The 19,094-nt window shown below is 37.4% G+C and overlaps 1 protein-coding gene across 2 annotated transcripts in view; it reads left to right on the forward strand.

The window, feature by feature from the left end:
* The window catches only part of NALCN (sodium leak channel, non-selective), a gene marked incomplete at both ends in the record, with an annotated part of 210,973 nt that overhangs the window by 56,249 nt on the left and 135,630 nt on the right, over window positions 1-19,094 (forward strand). The window contains 3 exons of one of the 2 annotated variants that reach the window (XM_084226459.1): window positions 10,348-10,490; window positions 10,607-10,711; window positions 13,378-13,464. In XM_084226459.1, the coding sequence (XP_084082585.1) occupies window positions 10,348-10,490; window positions 10,607-10,711; window positions 13,378-13,464 (335 nt within the window). The remainder of the gene's footprint in view (window positions 1-10,347; window positions 10,491-10,606; window positions 10,712-13,377; window positions 13,465-19,094) is intronic. The other variant, XM_084226460.1, reaches the window with a different exon arrangement.

Genomic DNA, 19,094 nt, shown 5'->3' on the forward strand with positions numbered 1-19,094 from the left:
TTTATTCCCAGTGTTTTTTACATCTCATACTTTACAGAAGTTAGAACCACAACCTATGACTCATGAATGCTTCCTTTATGGAAGAAAAATAAAAATGTTTTATTTGCTGAAAAATATTATTTAACCAGTTCAGAAGCAATGGAACTTGGGTTGACACCACCACTCCTACAACACTTTCCAGGCAAAACCCTAATGCAAGGTGTTTTTTGAATTTTGATCTTCAGTTCATTGTAGTGTCTATGCGCAGCCTAAACTAATACTGATTACTTTATCCGTGGTAATATATTTGTTTGTTTTAATAACTAGTAAATATAAGATGCTGCACTGGCTTTAGAGATTTCCTTATTGCTGTCTCCAATTCTCTAATTGGAGAAAATTAGTATGAACCTAAAAAAGATATCTATTTGAAGGTCAAGCTCATTGCCAGGCCACTCCAGGACTGAGTTGCCTGTTCCTGTCTTATTTCCTATAGATGCTTAACTGATGTGTTCTTAAAGAGCTCCAAGGAGAAAAACTCTCCATTATTCCACTGCTTGTTATTGTCTGCTAGCAGTTGTTTCTTCTCTATTACAGTTATCCCTGATTCGAGCACATGAGTCCTACTAACAGCATTTAGATGGTGCTTTTACAAGCTTCTTGGGAAAGTAACTGGAAAGGGTTTTAGGGTACCAGAGATCTCTCTGATGGTCAGTTTTGGGAGCAGCTATTTCTTTGAGGTTCTCCTGTTGCATTTGTCTTCATTTAGGAAGCCCATTTCTGAGAGATTGTAGAATTAATGGGTCTGGAAACTGTTGTGCTTTTTTCTCATGAATGACTGCATCTCATGGTATAATCTCTGGGGTTTTTTATGTACCAGGCAATTCAATAAGTGTTTTGTAAACTCCATGTTGATAAAATATATGTTCTATGTTTTTATATGTTATTTTATGTTTTGTGGGGACTTTAATGGTAGACTCTCAGAACCATAAATTTAACGCTGTTTCTATCAAAGGAATGATAGAAATTCTTTTGCTTCAAGTACTAGCATTTAGGCCAGGGTTGAAAATTTTTAATTTGTGGCCTTCCATGCCTCAAAGAATCTGACTATATCCAGCTATCTGAGCATCAGCTCACATGCCTGACTTTGGGCAGTGTGATTTAAAAGTTGGGAACATAATTTTCTTCTCCAAAATATTACATAAATGTACTGGCAGAACTTAATAAACAAGGATCATGATTTGTTTCTTGTCAGGAAAAATATGGGGCCATAATGTAACAACACAAAATTTCTACCCAAGCCATGGTAGGATTTGCAGGCACATTGCTGAGGATAACAACATGTTTATAATGTCCAGCAGTAAATATCCTTATGTGTGCTTTTAGAGGTACCTTTGACTTCAGTGAAGGGAGTGGATAGACTTCCAAGGTTGGTTTTTGTTTTGTTTTTTTTATTGAAGAGTAGAGAAAGAGGTGGTCACTGTGAAGTAAATGGCATGCAGAAAATCAGCCCCGAATTTATGCATAGCACTTGTTTGCACCTTCAGATCTAAAAGCTCTGATTTTATTTCACCCAATGAAAATAATTTTCATATGGAAAATAAGATCTCTTTAGCTCATCCTTTGATAAAAGATTGCTCAGAGTAGGTCTGATGTGTATTTCTTGTGAAACTGCTTCAATGAGCAACACCAAAACTTATATTTTCATACACAGCCCTTTTTTTCAAACCACGTGTTGTTCATGTGTCTCAGTACAAAATGCCACATTTTCCACTTTAGCAAAAAGCTTTGAAGAAAAAATACGTTAAATGTCATTGGTCTGTAGAAAATTAATGCAGCTTTGAGTCAAAGCACAAAGCTGACACACACCTACTCAATGAATAAACATCTTTGCAGGTAAACTTGATGCTGAGGAAAAAAGAAAAAAGCCTATCTGAGAAAAAAAAAACACACTGATTTGACAGTGAGAAATCTCAGAAATTTCTGTTATGGGTGTGTGGGATTATTTTCAGTAGTGTATATAGATCAGAAAGAAGTTCTGCAGAAGCAGATAATACTGAAAACAAGGTTTAAACAGAGTGTATTAAAACTTTGGAAATTCTCTCTCCCAAGAAATACCTGGCAGTTTATACAGATTTTCTTGCCAAAGGTTTTGATTTTCATCTCCTAATAAACCTGCCAGCTGCTTTAGTCCATTAGTGCTAGTCTTCCAAGAATTCTTTTGATATTCAGTAGATCTCTGGTCATGCAAATACTTTCTTTAAGACAGTCCAGAATAAAAGAAGTCAGATGTTACAAGAATTGGTTTTCTTTCCAATTTAGTATTTTGTTTTCTGAAGGAAAGGAAAAAAAGTTGATGGCTTTTTGCTGACATCCATGTATGGTTTGGGGTTTTTTTATTAATTAAAAAAAAAAACCAAACAAGTTCTTTCTCTTTTGACACCCAGCTCTTTTAAAATCAGAAATCTTTAAGATTGTTTTGTCTTAGACATTGATTGTGTCACTGCTTGAGGAGAGTCTCAGAGTCCCTAACTTAATACAGCCATCTCTGAACCAGGATAATATGGTTATCTCATAAAGGTGCTGTGGGATTCACTGTGCTGTTGGCTCACTAAGCCACTTGTCTGTGTCTCCACACTCTTTCTAACTGCATGTATTAGGATAGCAGGCAAACCAGTCCCTCACATCAACAAAGCAGATGAATTATTTTCCTTCTAGTGGCATGTAAAAGGCACCAGGGAGTAGTTAGTAATAGATAAACAAGTCATTGAATGAGTTTCATTTGGGTTTTCTTGAAACAGTCAATCATAGAGCTCCTTCCTTCCATTTAGGAGGGGAAGTTGTTGTCTCTTCAGTTGGAGTAGTCTGTTAAGAGGCATTTGACACTGTATGTTTGCTGCTGTTATTCAGATGTGTAGAGGCTAATGAGATTTCTAACATGTATCGGTTTTTATAATGTCTACTTAACCAGCTTTACTGTCTGTTATTTTTTCTTAGAGAAATGCATTGATCTAAGGGCTGTTACTGTCTTATGTTCATTGAATGCTCAGCAGGTCTTGTTAGTTGGGATTTTCTACTGCTGCCCTTTGGTGAAACTTTTATACAAGAATAAAGTCTTGTTCAGATGTGCACTATAGCCCAAGCAAATCCAATTGAGATTCTTTGGGACAGATTTTTAAAAGCATCTTATTTAAGATGACAGCAGTTTTGTGGTAAAATCTCATGCACCTGCTTTTGAAAATGTTATCCATTCAAGAGAAAGGTGCTGACCTCTTCATTTTAAGAGAGCAAGTACATCCTCAGAGAAGCACCTTCAATTCACAGGTGATGCCCAGAGGAACCAAATGAAACTGAAATAGAGCTTTAGGACCATGCAGCTTTGCTGTTTCATGATTGTACTTATAATGAATTAGATTGCTCTGTCTGTCACTATTGGAAAAGCTAATGCAACAAGTGAATAGTTTTGATTAATAGTGTATAAAATTCAGTGCTGAATTTGCATGCTTTGTGTCAAAGATTTGCATACTTTGTTTTCTCTCTAACAAAGTAATCCATCACTACCTTGTTTTTAATAATCATTTCCAGCACTTGGCAATCGAAATACATAATATCTGTACTAAGAATTCTGCCTTATACTTTTCTCATTAATATGATAACCCTTAAAGTGTTCATTAAATTTGAAATGCAACAATTTGGGGGAATTTCTAAATTTTGGTTTCTGGGCTTCCACTTTTACTCTATAAATATGGCTTCATATGTAATTCTAAAAGAAGGAGTAACAGTCCTATAAAAAGATGGTTCATTTTCAAAGTAATAAGTTATTAAATTATAGAGATTCCTCCATTGAACTTTTTTTATGTTATACAGTTTTGTCATAACATTTACTGAAACAGGCATTGACTCCACTATGACTGTACTTGAAATCAGAGGCGTTTCATTGGAAAGACTGAGGTGGTGGCTGGCCTATCTTCACAGTATTCATCACTCTTAAATCCAAGGCCTAGGGATTTCTATATTCCTGGTTTCTAGATCTGAAGAGTATTTTTACAGTTTGGTAAGGAAAAGCACAGCTATGGCAGTGTCCTACTTCTAGGCTTCAGCCTGAATCTCTGCCCATTCTGTAGATGATGAGACCCCGGAGATCTGAGAAAAGTTGTGTCCTTAATACTCTCTAGAGTGAAGAAGAGGTGGGAGGCTTGACTGTGCTGCAGAGTTTCCAGCTAGCTATGTGTGCTACAGCTCAGCATTTACTTGATTCTCATCAGCTGCCACTAACTTTGTAAAGTTGCCTCCCCACACTCACAAAAGTGATTATACGACAGACAGTATATTAGTCCTACAGCTGTGTAATTGCCAAAAGGAAAAAGCAGACAGTATTTCTGTGCATAAAGTCAGCTTTTGAGCTCTGTTGACATTTTGGATCCTTATTTGTTAAGCTATTTGTGAATCTATAGCTATTTTAATCAAAAAATTATTAAAGAAAAACAGCTATAAATGTTATTTTGGCTAAATGTCCATAAACAAAGCACACATAAAGTCATTCTAAGGAATGTTCATCTTTCTTTAGACCTTGGACTTGTTCAAAAATGTACAGCAGCTTTCTCTTTTCAAAGCATAAAATATGACATCAGGGATCTTAAGTGCTATCACATGTAAGACATTACTGGTACAATGAAGCGTGGACTTCTTTACCCAGAACATGCTCCTATTTAACCCTGTGCAGTCAATTCGTGTGACCAGCATTGCTACATTCATATTGGTAAGCCAACTTCTGAATATTGCACACATTCCTAAAATACTTGCAAACAGTGCAGACAAGTTTTTTGGGTTTTTTTTCCAGAAGCTGACTGGTTTAGTTGAGATGTTAGGGGCATGGATTGGACTCGATGATCTTGAAGGTCTCTTCCAACCTAGTGATTCTGTGAATTCTGTGATTTTCTTTTTATTACTAAGTCTGTAGATCAGATTGCATTGATCCTAGAAGTTATATTTGAAATGTTCTTTATCTCCATATTGGTGCTTTTATCTGTACAGTCTATAGTCTTTTCTTTCACATAAAAGCTTCATCCTCTCATAAACAAATAGATTTTCAAAATAAAGAATCAGTGACATATCATTACTGTATATTTTAAGTCACTATGCTTAGCAAGGATTAAAAGACTGTGTTCAGACTGGCAGTGTGGGGTTTTTTTAACTGTTGTAAATCAGTTTTTCAGGAGCTTAGTAACAGGAGAATGGCACTGGGGCTTGAGGTTTCAACAGAGGAGTAGAGCATTGGCATGTTTTGGATTTTTTTTCTTTTCTTCCTAATTTCTGCTGGCTGGCAGACTGGCTGGTGAGAGTTGATTCGGGAAAGTAAAATAGGTTGTTCACTCAGGGGCAAACAACCCCATTAAGCCATTCAGGATTAGTTGATTTTTAGTTGATTTCAGTCCTGCCTGCCAGCTGCTTCCCAGAGGTGTTAACAACTTTGTCCTTGCATTTCTGGACAATTTTTAGTCCTTTCTAGTTTCACTGAAACAATAGTGTAAAACACTTGGAAAACCCTGACCTCATGCAGTGTTTTACAAATACCTTAGTACTGAAAGATAAATTGAAAGCTGACTGCTCAATTGAAATACCCATGCAGCTTTGTGATTTTATGAGTGAAGGTAAGCAGGGACAGAAGCAGGCATGATAACATTTCCACAGCTAAGGCGGAGGTCATTGCTTTATGGACAATCCCTCACAGAGCCGTGTTAAGGAAGGCTGCGTTAGCGTGCAGCGCGACAGAGTGAAATTAGACAGCAGCACCTGCCAGAAGGCGGCTTAGCTTTGCCGGCAAATAGGAGAATCAGTCCTTTAGCCGGCGCAGCGAGAGGCTGGCACAGTCTGTGCCCTCCGGGGTGGACGCTCCGCCGCCGCCGGCTGATGTTCCAGATGTGGCCGAGGTGCACGACTCCCATCTAGCGGCTGCTGTAAAGCGAGGGAAAGGAGAGCGGCACTGCTCGGCGTCTGCTGCGTTTCATGCCTGGCGGTGGGTAGAGGTTTAAGCTTTTAATAACAAGGCATGGATTTTTACTTGCCTGAATAATTCCCGATTAAAAAGAAAATTAAGAACTTTTAAAAGCAAACTTTTGGGGTTTTGTTTTGGTTTTTTGTTTTGTTTTGTTTTATCTAAAGTGGCTGTCCTGTAGATTTTCTTTCTCAGCAGCTTCTCAGCAGTCACAACAAAACTGAGAAAATCCTAACATGGTAAGCCAAGGTAGTCTATAAACACAACTTACACACGCAGAAATTGCTGCTGTTAATGCATAGCTAAATTTAGTTTTCAGTTTTTGCATCCCACTTGGAATAGCTAGACATAGCACAGATATTAATTAATGAAAGACAACTCCTCAGCACCATACATACTCTTCCTCAGATAATATGGAGTTTTGAATCAAGAAGCAAGAATGCATTATTGAGTTAGGAGGAAAGGTTTCTGTTTTCCATCTCAGTGAATTTTTATGTGATTTTTTTTAGCTCTGCTCCTTTAATTCTGCTATTATAAAACTACAGTGTTATTCAATGCACTCCTATTCTCATGTTGTCCATTTACAGAATGAGCTGGTTATAGAAGGAGATGATGTCACAGAGCATGGTGGTGTCAGAAAGAAGCAGAAAATCCTGTGTATTTACAAAATGTGCATAAATATAAAATACAGAACATTAAAGACCATCCCTGCATAGTAGTACTATTTTTCTGTTAACTTTGAGTCCCTTTGTTTTTAAAAAGTACACACTTTCTATATTCCTTAGTAATTTAAAAGATAGGGTTTTGGCAAGAAAAATCATCACTTTTTCCCTGGCTCTCCTAATTAGTTTTGTTTCCCTGGTAATCTACTCATCAGTAGAGCATGGAAGAGCCGGGTTACCTTGCTTCCTGATTAGGCATGGATACCATTAGAGTTTTCTTTTATTACAATTATTTAGGTGTTTAATCAATTATTTTCTCCACCATTATTTAGCCCCTTCAGACTAATGTTCCCATCTTCTAGATCTGAAAGGCACATGTACTGAAGAAGAAATAAGCCCCTGCACTCTGGTGCTGAATCCCCATATACTAAATATACAATATCAGTAAGGATACAGTTTGTCTCTGATTGCTGTCTTGTCTTCTATACAGCATGCAGCTAATGAAAATGTCACATAAAGTGAGCAAGATTCAATCTCTTTCCCAGTATTTTGCTAAATATTTCATTTTCTGGACTTTTTTAGTTTTCTTTTTGATATTAACCACATACATCTGTAAAACATTTCCAAAGGATAAGTGTCTCTTGCTTACATAAAAGTAGTCATTTGAGATTGATACAGATTATGATGTTGATTTATTGATTTTTAGTCTCTACTGAGAAGTGTTTTCCTCTTTTTTTTTTTTTGTTTAACTATTATTAAGTGTCTAAAGGACTTTCTTTTATTATAACATCAAAATGGAATTTATTAGACAAGTTCAAACAAAGCACAAAAACTTCAAAGCATGTTACTTTATTTTACCTATTTTATTGTCAGAAAGTTCCTCCCAAATTAATATTGAATGCTTTCAAGGTTTAACCATTTACTGAAATAAATAGGAAAATTGTCATAAATATTTGGTAGATATTTTATATCTCAAATTCAGCAAGCTGCCCATGCCAACATGCTTAAGCTGATGAGCAGTGTCATAAAAACCATGTGTTTAACTCTCTTCATAATTCAAACCTTTTTCATGGCTGAAAAGTCTCACTGATGCCTGCAGTTACATTGCATAAATGATGATCCTAATGGTCAGGACTTTGACAAGAGGTGACTGCATTCTGTTGTGTATTGAATAGCCAGGCCCTCCAGGTTTTCAAGTCCTCATTGCCTATGAGACCCATATTCCTGCTGCTGAGGGATCTATGTTCTCATATGGCCTAACCACGAGACTCTTAGCACTACGCTGTCATTATGTAAGCCCTTTGAACTAGTAGAAAAAGACACTTTGTCACTGATAGAATCAGACATCTGTGGAAAACAATAAATTTGCCCTTTGATCTGAGGGGCATATGTTAGATTTCATTTATGGCAGCATTCCCATGTCTGGTTTTTTGGGATGTATCCTACCATCACTTAAAATTTTGATATTTTCTCACCCTCCATATGGCTTTGAACATGGTGAGAAAAACAGAGTATGTTGCTGTGAGAGGGAAGTATTTTAATAACTTACTCATTGACTTTAGGAAGATATAGTCCAAAACAAAAGAAATAATCAGAAAAAAACAGAAGAGCAAAAACATGCAGTGAGGTAGATGTTAACTAAGAATAACTCTTCTTTTTCAAGACAAAATATTTTATGGTATTGCATCCCTTATTCTGCATCCCTTATTCCTTATGAAAGAGGATTTCCAAGAGACAGTGAACTGCATGGTGCCTGGCATCAGTAATGAAAGTTTTATTACTTTCTAGTCACATATGTTAAGCAAGAATGTATATTCTTAAGAGGGATTGCTTTCTAAACCTTAAGCCTCTACCAGTTATACACTATAGAGACATTTTTACTTTAGTGTCACAGGCAAGCTCCTTTTAATTGGGTTAATTGTGCATTTTTGTCCATTCACAGTATTGCTTTACTGTGGCAGATGGCCCAGAGATGTGTTATAAATACTTTGCATGACATCCCCTCTATTTTACTAATCTTCACTGTGACTTTCCCATTGGTAATGACTAATGACAGTTTCCTAGCCAGCAACTTTTAATAGATTCTTTTTTTTCCCTTAATCTCTGCCTGTCCTCAACAGCACTGTTTTGTTCAATAATTTAATCAGTTCAGCAACAGTATATTATTAGACAATTGAACCATTACTTTTTGAATTTTTGAAATGTAAAATACCCGTGAAATAATCACTGATGAATATTTCAGTATTGATAGAGACCACTTTTTCTTTTAAAGAAATAGAAAGGGTTTTGCTTTCTATGCTTAAATCCTTTTCCTTTCCTTCTATTTTCATTTCTTTCCCTTGGTCCTGAGAACCATATGCAGTAAAAAACGAGGAATCCAATAACGAAAAAACCTAACAGTTTTGCCTACCCACCATGCCTATCTTAACCATTTGACACCTACCTATCAAAAGTAGGTGTTATACAGAAAAAAAATCAATTTTTCCCTCTCTCCTCTCATCAGAGAAGATTTATCTGCAGAAGGGACACCCTGAGACAAATTGGCTGCCGGTTCATCCCATCCCTGTTAGCAGACAAAAGGGTATACATGTTACAAATTCGACAGGAAAATAGTAGCACAGAGCTACTTATAAGCTGCTGTGATTTTTTTGGGAAACTCCTGGACTCTGGAATTTCTTCCCAGAACCACTTCTTTCTCTGTGAAAAGGATCAGATAGTCAGCTTTCTATCTTTATGTTGCTAGCAGCTGCTGTGTTTTGCTAAGGGCAGTGCTCCTCATGCTCCCTCTTTTATCAAAGCCATTCCATGAAACGAAGCGGTAGTGGAGCAGAGCTGGCGGGTGGCTGTAGGACAATTCTGTGATTTCACAGCAGTTTGTGAGATTTCACAGTTTAATTTCACACTTTAATTGTGTTTCTTCTTGGAACAAAAAATTGCTTTAAACAAGAATGACTTACGAGCCATAACTGGTCTATATTTTGAAGCTTTCATTGCAGAGATAAGGAGGAAGGCCAAGCTGGCTAAAGCATATTATCACTCAGACATTTGGTTGAGTTTGGACTTTATGTTTAAAATTAGTAGCTTTATAGCTGTTATTCAGAAGTGGTTTCTGCACAAAAAGGTCTCACATAATTTTACTTTCATCTTCTCTCCACCCCCTCAAGAGTGATATAGCAAGTTCAACTTAAAAATGCTTTTTAAAGGCAACATATATATGCTAATGCAGCTACTACCTGAATTTCAAAACAGTTCATTAGCTTTCTGTAGATGCTTACTGTGCTTGCTAGTATCAGGCACCTTCTTGTTGTATTGCTGCTCGTTACACAGCATTGCTGATATTAAAAGTGATTTCTTTAACCTACTGAATGTTGATCTTTGTTAAATCTGCCTTTTCTCTGGGATGCTGCTGAATGCAAATTATGGGACAAATTCTGCCTTTGGATGCAGTTGCATACTGCCAGTGAACTCTTCTAAGGGAGTTATACGTGTCCATCCAGCGAGGAAAGGGAGTCAGTCTGATCTGATGCAAAACCAATTAATATTCAACTGCAAAAGGAATAAATGTGGAAATGCATCTGAAAAACTTTGAAGGAGGAGAGGAGAGCTGACACCCTTTAGAAAAAACAAAAATAGGATAGATAAAAGTTTGTTTGCTGATGTTAAAAACTTTCAGGGAGTTTTAATGCCAAACATTTTCATTTTTTCCTCTGACAGGCACGAGCATATTTACTGTTTACGAAGCTGCTTCTCAGGAAGGCTGGGTGTTCCTTATGTACCGAGCAATTGACAGTTTTCCCCGATGGCGTTCATATTTCTATTTCATCACCTTAATTTTCTTTCTGGCCTGGCTTGTTAAGGTACTGAAAAATATGTCTTTTAAAATTGTTCTGAAGCATAGATCATATTAGAATAATTTCTTTTCTCTTCTGCTTGCTGAGCTTTGTGTCAGCCATTCTTTCTTTTTCTTTTACAGAATGTTTTTATTGCAGTCATCATTGAAACGTTTGCAGAAATTAGAGTGCAGTTCCAGCAGATGTGGGGGTCCAGGAGCAGTACTACTTCAACTGCCACCACCCAGGTGAAGCACTTGAGATGCTGAGATTCTTTGGGGATTTGATTTGGTTTAGTTCATTAATTAATAATAAGCAAAAAGTTCTTACCATATGTGATATATTTGACTTTGCATTTTGGTACCTATATTTTAAACCTGATATATGAATTTTTATAAAAGTTTTAATTCTTGGTTGCATTTTTTAACTAGCCTTTCTTAGAAAGGAATAATAGAGAAGACCATAATACAGTTCTCTATATGTCTAGATATGCTATTGCTGTGTTTGTATTCTTTTTAACAAAGTATGATAATGCTTTTTTACAAGGTCATTGGTGGGTTTGAAGACAGGGCTACTGGATATCACTTTCTGTGCTAAGAAATAAAAGCTGAAATCCTGAAGTAGCTGAAAGAAGAGGGGTCAGAGGGTAGCTGAAGTGTTTGGAGAAGCTGGTCCTGGAACTGAGAAGGGTGTGTTGAGACCAAGGAAGAATAGGTTGTAGGGCAAGGAAAGAGATATGCTCACAGCTGGGGCAGGCACAGAAAGTGAGACCCCGAATACAAATAATGGGTAAGAAGAAACCGTGATAGAAAGGATGGGCTGAGTAGTGGGAGAGAACCCAGTATGAAAAAGAAGAGTTACTGGTTTGAGATTTAAATTCTCTCACTCATTATTTTAACAATCAGATTATGTGTCCCAAATGGGCAAAAGACCAGGCTTTTCCAGGGTAGTGCAGTTTGCCATCTCTGAGAAGAACCAGTACCAACTGCCTGCAAAAAGCTCTTAGAAAGACAGATATGCAAAACATACCCACGAGGAAATTTTTTCTTACCATGTAGCTGGAGATTATTTATTTTCCTAAGCCAAAGGATTTAAGTTTTCAAAATTAATTATTGAATATTTTTTATATTCCTTTTTATATTCCTGTAATCCATATGTAAATCTAGTCCTTTTCTGCTGGCTGCTACATTTTTTGCCTCAAATAGACTTTGTGGCAATAATTTCTACTATATATATAAGTCTTTTTCAAAGCAGACTTTGTGATATCAATTTAAAGTCTGAAAAAAAGGACTTTTCTACATGACATATGCTTACCCTGAGGAACTTAATGTTCATAAACAAATTCTGAGCCATATAGGCTTATCCACCATACTCTGAACCAGAGGATGGAACAGGAAGTTCAATGTAGGGAAACACAAGAAGCAGCCAACATTAAAAAATATAAAATATAAAAAATAATATCTTGATGCCAAAGAACGTGTATATGTTGAATATAATCTGTATCATGCAAATTAAAGATAGCGTGCTGGCTGCAGACAAGCAAATGGTTTGAATGGCTGCTTCATTCCTCGAGTCAGTGACATAATGGGATATCATGAGAGTCCAGGTTACCAAACTGCAAAAATTAATTATCTTTTTCTGTATTAAGAATGACAGAAAATACCTTGCAGGATTTCTTGTGCAAAGCACCAGACAAAAGTTAAAACCCATGCTTGTTTTGTGCAGGAAGTAGCCTTGAGACCTATGCCTTAATTTTCCTGCTTCGTACATTACTGAGCTGTTTCCCAAACTTGTTCCTATAGAAAAGAAAATGAGTGTCCAGGGGTCGAACTCTAGGAAGGGGTCTCTATAAAGGATAAAAGAAGGTTCTTCTAAAGCACTTTAGCAATGTACTTAAAAGCATGGTAAAAAGAGGAATAACTGTGCTGATCTTAGTTGGCAACTCTTCCCAGTGCAGAGATGCTAAAGAAAGACTTGGAAGAATTACAACCATATTTGGGTGACACTGTCCCCAGTCTAATGAGCACTTCTCTCAGGATGACTTTTAAGCTTCAACCACCCTCCTGTGGCTGTGTTCTTGAGGTGACTAGTTTGAGTGCTGGGTGTCAAAGAAAAGGTGAGAGTGAGGTGGGAACTTTGCCACACTTCATTACAAAATATATGCAGATGGCAACTCAAAACACTAGAACCATTCATTTTCTTTCAAGGACATTTTCAAGGACAGTGTTAATCACTTTCAGGTGTGGTGTCTCACTGTTCCTTATGTCCATCATCATTTTGTGTCCTAAACTCTGAGGAAAAAAACCCAACAAAACAGAATGCCTATGTCTACTCTTCCAGAGGCTATTGATAAAATGTGAATACCACTGTGGTCAAGAGAGCCATTTCCATTGCCATCATTAGAGCTTGGAAACATTCAGCTATTTACAGGAATTTTAATCTCTGTGAAATTATACATAAGGACTGTCCAGTTACTCTTGATACGTATCAGTGCAACAAAAATAAAGTGGTCCTTGCAGTAAAATAATTTTGCCAATAAAAAAAGATTGCCAAATGCACCCTGAAGTTTATTTATGTGTCACAATGTATTTTTTTTTTAGGATAACCTTACTTTAGTAAGGAAATTATCCTGAACAGGTACCACTATCTAATGATGCTGGTCAGAGATTAACTGAATTGTTTTCTATATTAGGACTAATAGAGACACATTATGTGTGATGCTATCTGAGTAAAATTCAGACAATTGTTGGAAAAAGCATGTTACTGTTTTTTTCTGTAGCAGAAAGAATCATTCCTCTGTTATGTTAAACTAGCTGTCATGAAAATGCATGCTGGTCCTTAAGGGGAATGTATTAGATCTCACTTGTATTTATTGCCACACAAAACATTTCTGACAACAGTCTTCCCTTTCAAGATGTTTCATGAAGATGCTGCTGGAGGTTGGCAGCTTGTGGCTGTTGATGTGAATAAACCCCAAGGCAGAGCTCCTGCATGTCTACAGGTATGACATTGCTTTTTAATAAATCTCTGTGTGTTACCAGCATCACTCAAATGTTGCTATAGAGAAATTATGCTGCATAGTTTTAGTCATATTTTTTTGAACCTATTGCTTTCTGCAGTGTAGATTTTTTTTCTTGAAAATCACAGATCAACAAATAAAGATATACCACACCCAAAGGGAAAAGATTGGAAAAATCCTTCTTGATAAGGTTCTGTTTTGTGTGCTTATGAAGGAAAGATTTAAGACTGTAAAATATAAAATAAAGTAGTTAATCATGTTCTATCTCTCAGAATTCATATACAAATATATTCCATTCCTAGGATATTTGTATCATAAATGCTTGTTTATTAAGTGCAAAATACAATAACATCTGCCAAGAAGCATGACTAATCATAATAAACACAGAACTACCTAATTTCTCTTGTTCCTTTGTAAAAATCGGCTTACAAAAAAGGGAGAAGAAGCATGTAGGGAGCAAGCCATGCAGTGTTTGAAACTTCAAGATTTGATATTCTTACTTGGATAGAAGTTAATCTGTAAAACTCTATCTTCATTGTTTAAATAAATCCAGACTAAGATAAGTAATGTTTTTATAAATGTATTTTTAGAGCAGAGCACTGTACAGCAGCTTAAATTTTTATTTGCAAGTTAAATAATGTCATTTCTGGATACAACAAACTTCAGAATAGAAATCCAAATCTACCATAGCATTTTCTGGCAAATTTGGTTATGTTGGGTTTAATGTGTAAGCTAAAATACATGTTCTTGTTGGGAGCATGTCCGTTGGTGAACCCTAAGCTGGCAAGCACCTTCCATCCCCTCCACAAGCTGTTCATTCTCAAATATCTCTTCTTTGCCAAACCACTGCCATGTATTTGATTATAGCATATGTCTTAACAGATAATTCATATTCCCAAATTTAATTCTTGATTTTGACAGCAGCAGGAACATCATTTGTGGTGTTCTCAAGTAACAGTCTCAGCTATATGGATGAAATGTAACTGAACTCACAGTGAAAACTTCAGATGAAAATTAAGATACCATTTGAGTTACCTGGTCTGCCTTTGTGGCATTGCATTTTTGCCCCTTTTAGGAATCATGTGAACACAGTAAATTGTGTCTCAGTGGACATAAACCTCATATATTCAACTTTTTAAATTTTCCACTCAACCAGCAGTTTCCTTCTTGTTCTTCATCCTTTCGTGAAATAGGGGAAGCTCTGAAAAAGTGCTTTAGCACCCTTTTTAAGACATCAAACTGCATTAACCGCATTAGGTGTCCATTAGTCCAATAGTGCATTTACTATATGAAGTCCATGTCCTAATTTCCATTAGGAAGTTTATCCTTCATGGCATTACTATCCCTGTTGACAAATAAGCTGTACTGAGTTGGTGCTGTCATCATGCAGGCAGTAAACAGGATTCTATTCTATGTTTTATGTGTCTTATGCACACTCTAACTTTTAGATATCAGAATTGAGCTGTAAGACTTGCTTTGTATAATTTGGAACTTCCATGCATTAGATACCTCTGCATTCAATTATATAAATATTCTGTGTGATGTAATACTTTTTGTTGTTTTTTGACTGCTGGTCTACATATTAGGGTGATCTAATTATTTTTAAATGTTCTGAGAAATGGATTTTTTGCTCTGCATTAGGTCATAATGTGAGAATTGCAGGAAGAAGATAGTCTTGCCCTTCCTCATTGCTATACTTCCCCCTCACGACGTGCCTGAGCTGGCACCATATTTATGCACTTGTTCAGGGAATGGAGTTAAAGTTGGCAAGAGGAGAGGAGTGAATTTGTTATTGATCAGACTCCCTGCAGCTGCATAAATGTTTTTTCTAACACAAGAAAAGGCCCAGAACATTAGTAGGAGCAGCCTAGGAATGTGAGAACTGCTTCCTTCAGCAGCAGTGAGCTATAAAATATGACTACAATAAATTTCAATCCAGTTTTTTTTTAAAAAAAGACATATGGAAATTACTATAAAAATCAGGGGGTTTTTTTGTTTGTTTCTTGTTTTGTATTGGGCCAATATCAGAGAAGTGGCTGGTCTGCTTGCCTATGCAGCCAGCTCCTAGGAACCCCTAAAATACTCAGCACTGGTGGTTTCCAACCACCTAGGTTCCTCTGGGCAGCTCTCAGATTTATAATTAGGTACACTTTATTTATGTATATTTTTAGATATCTGTACGTCCCATACATGCATACACACACATTTAATGTTTCATTCTAACTATTTGTAGGACAATGATGAGATGCAGAGGTGTGGAATACAGAGGTTGTAGATGGAGTGGAGATGCATTTTTCCATCACCATGGATAGGTTCCAGCTACTTTTAGGAACCTGATGGGGTTCAGAGGTGGTGTGTGGTGGTTGTGGTATAGCAATAACAGCTGATAATATTGTGGAGAGAAACAATTTCAACAGCTCAGAAAAGTTTTAAATAGAAGCAGCAGGCCCTATCTACAGCCTGATTTTAAAGATTTGTGCTTCTGAGATTTTTGGGTTTGCAGGCTAAATTCTGGTAGAAAAATACTTGTCAAGTTAACTGGAGAAAGTATTTAACACATTTGAGATTAAAGACCTATCTAGTGCTGATGGCACTGGGGACATGTCTGCAATTCCTGCAGTTCATACTCATATTTTCCCTGACATGAACCAGGGATTCTTCAGGGGCTATCCTGTGCTACCTGTTTAGTTAGATGCTGGAAAGTAAGATATAAACTAACTTCCTTTGGCTTGGTGCCCTGCAAAAGCATTAGCATCCTCTTTCATGGACAGGACCAGAAGCAAAGGGCACAGCATTAAACAGTGGGAGGCTCTCTCTGAACACCAAGAAGCAGTTTTTTACTCTGAGGGTGACTAAATGCTGGCAAAGTTTCCCAGGGAAGTGGTGGAGTTTCCATCTTTGGAAATTTTAATAGCTGTCCTGGGAAACTGGCTCTCAGTGTCCCTGCTTGAGTGATTTTGGGAGCATGGAGACCTGAGCCCGGTTTGTATGATTCATGGGGAAGACAGGGCTGTTGGAGGCAGTATTGGAGGATTGGCTTTGGTGCATGGAATAAAACTGTTCCACAGTTCACCTGGGGTGGGCAGAATAGATATGGACTGTACCTAATATGTTCTTTCAACCTGTCTTCCTCCATTCTTGTGGGCTCCCCACCAGAAGATGCTGAGAGCTAGGGAGGTGTTGTGGCACACTGAGGAATTTCAATTTGGTAACAAAACAGGAGAAGACAAACTCACAGTGTGAATATATCCCCAGTGGGATGACAAAGGACATTATGTAGGGAGCTTTCTACCTCTTAAGTGCAGTACCTTATAGCCATGTATACAGGCTGAGGCTGACTACCATCACCTTTCCCTCCTCCACTGCATTAACTAGGATGAGTAACTGCTTGCTTTACACATAAAAAAAGCTGGTGAGATTGCTGATTAGAAAACAAGCATTTCTTGCTTAACAAAAGAAAGAACAAAGAATTTCTTAAGAGAAATTGTAATTGAGAATTGCAAATGCCACATCTGATCTTGTCTGTTTAAGGTGACCAACTATGCCATGAACATTGTTCCATTTCTCTTTGTTAGGAGTTCCTGCAAGTAGATACTTCCATGTGTTTGGATCTTAGGGACTGACCCTGATTTTATTTAGGAAAAAGACCCAAACAATTGCTGATTAAAAACCAAAGTCTGGCTGACAAATCTTGATGCACTTGATTTTTGGCTATCAAATTTGCTGTAGTATAAGCAAATTTGAGAATTCTTCTTACCTTCTTCCAGGTAACATACGCAAAGAGTATCTGCAAAACAAAAGAGACAGCTATGAGAGTTGTAAGATGACACTTATTTTGGCAGGATATTAGCTTTGAAACCTAACTCTGGCAGAAATTACATATTATTAATAAGTTTGGGAGTGAAAGAACTCAGCTAAACCCTGTGTCCTTTAATTCGTCAACTGTTTCAGGGTGTATATCCTGACAAGCTACAAAAAACGTTCAATATTGTCTCAGTAGGCAACTGTACAGAACATGGAAAATGAAGATAAAGAAGCATAACACTGAGTTCAGCAGAGAATGGTGGGGTTTTTTTGTTTAATAAAACCTTAAGCCTTTCTTAAACATGTTGATGTTGCAGAGTCTTAATGGCTACATTGGCTGCAGGATATGGCCCCAGAGTTCTGCCCTACTTCTGATTCTGACAGTAAATTTTTTAATTGTTTAAAGTCTATATTGCATCCCCACCAGACTCATCCTCTTTTCTCTTAAAAGGCATTAAAACCAATTCAAAATTTAAGTCTACAGGACCACTAATATAAGTTATGTAGCATTTCTGACTGAGAACCAAAGTCACAGACAAAACAGGTATCTTGCAAAATACTTTTTTTACAGGCTGCCAGGGAGGTCATGGAGACTCCATCTCTGGTGGATTTCAAAACCCAAGGGACACATTCCTGCGTCACTGTTCTAGGTGACCCTGACTTGGCAGGGAGCTGAACTGGATGATCTCCTTCTAACCCTAACTATTCTGTGATTCATTGATTTTATGAGAACATACTAGTACCTTTCTAGAGATGGCATCTGTTAATATTAGGTAATAATTTTATGGGAAAAATAATGCATAACTTTTTTTTCTGGTGCTCATGTAAGTGCAGGACTGTGTTCAGACTCTTTCCCATGCAGCAGCCTATCTCTATCCCAAATGTTTCATGTTGATATTTTTTTGTGACAGGGAATCTGTAGTACTGAAGGGCAGGTTCTGATGGTCTCATTCTCTCTCCTCCCACCTTGGAGTAGTGCAAAACCCAACTCTCTGTTAGAATGAGCCTACTTCAATTGGGATAGAAAAACACTGCCTGACCTCTGGTTGCTCTTTACTTCACATGTGTCAAATGACAAGCCGCAAATCTATTTAGAATATAGAATCCTTCACAAATTTACATCTTTGAATGGTAGATTAATGCCTGTGAGGGCACACAGCATGTTTGTCCATACTGCAAGATTGGGAAGGAAACAGTTACGGGCAGAGCTGCTATTCAGGGGGAAGTAAGCAGGCCTGGGGAAAGGACCAGCAGGGACATTAGCTTGAATTCACTAAGGCAGGCTGCACTTCAGGAGGAACAAGCTGTGGCAAAAGCTGAGGCTGGGCTCTGCTGAACAGGCCCTGGGAGTCTCAGTAGGCAGCATGCTGAACAGGAGCCAGCAGCCTTCCCTGGCAACAGAGGGGGTCGACAGGATCCTGGGTCATTGTGTGGAAGGAATTATCTCCTGTTGCTCAGCACTTGTAAGCCTGAATCCAGATACTGTGTCTGGTTTTGGGCCCCCAGTACAATATGAATACTGACAAACCAACTCAAGTTCAACAGAGGGGCTCCAGGTGTTTGAGAAGCTTACTCTTTTTCTGGTCTCTTTCAATAAAAAATGGTGAATTACAGTATGCAAAAAAAAAAAAAAAAGTTTATGAGCAAAATATGTTTAGTACCCTAGTGTTATGAGATTATCTTTTTAATTCATAACATAAAAGGATAGTGGTTCTTACCACTTATATTTACATTGTATTTGTCCTGTCCCCTTCTTCCTTGAGCTGAATAAACTGCAATCATTTCAGCCATCTGAATTCATAACTTCT

This window comes from Fringilla coelebs, assembly GCF_963513975.1.
Source record: "Fringilla coelebs genome assembly, chromosome: 2".
NCBI classification, from domain to species: Eukaryota; Metazoa; Chordata; class Aves; order Passeriformes; family Fringillidae; genus Fringilla; species Fringilla coelebs.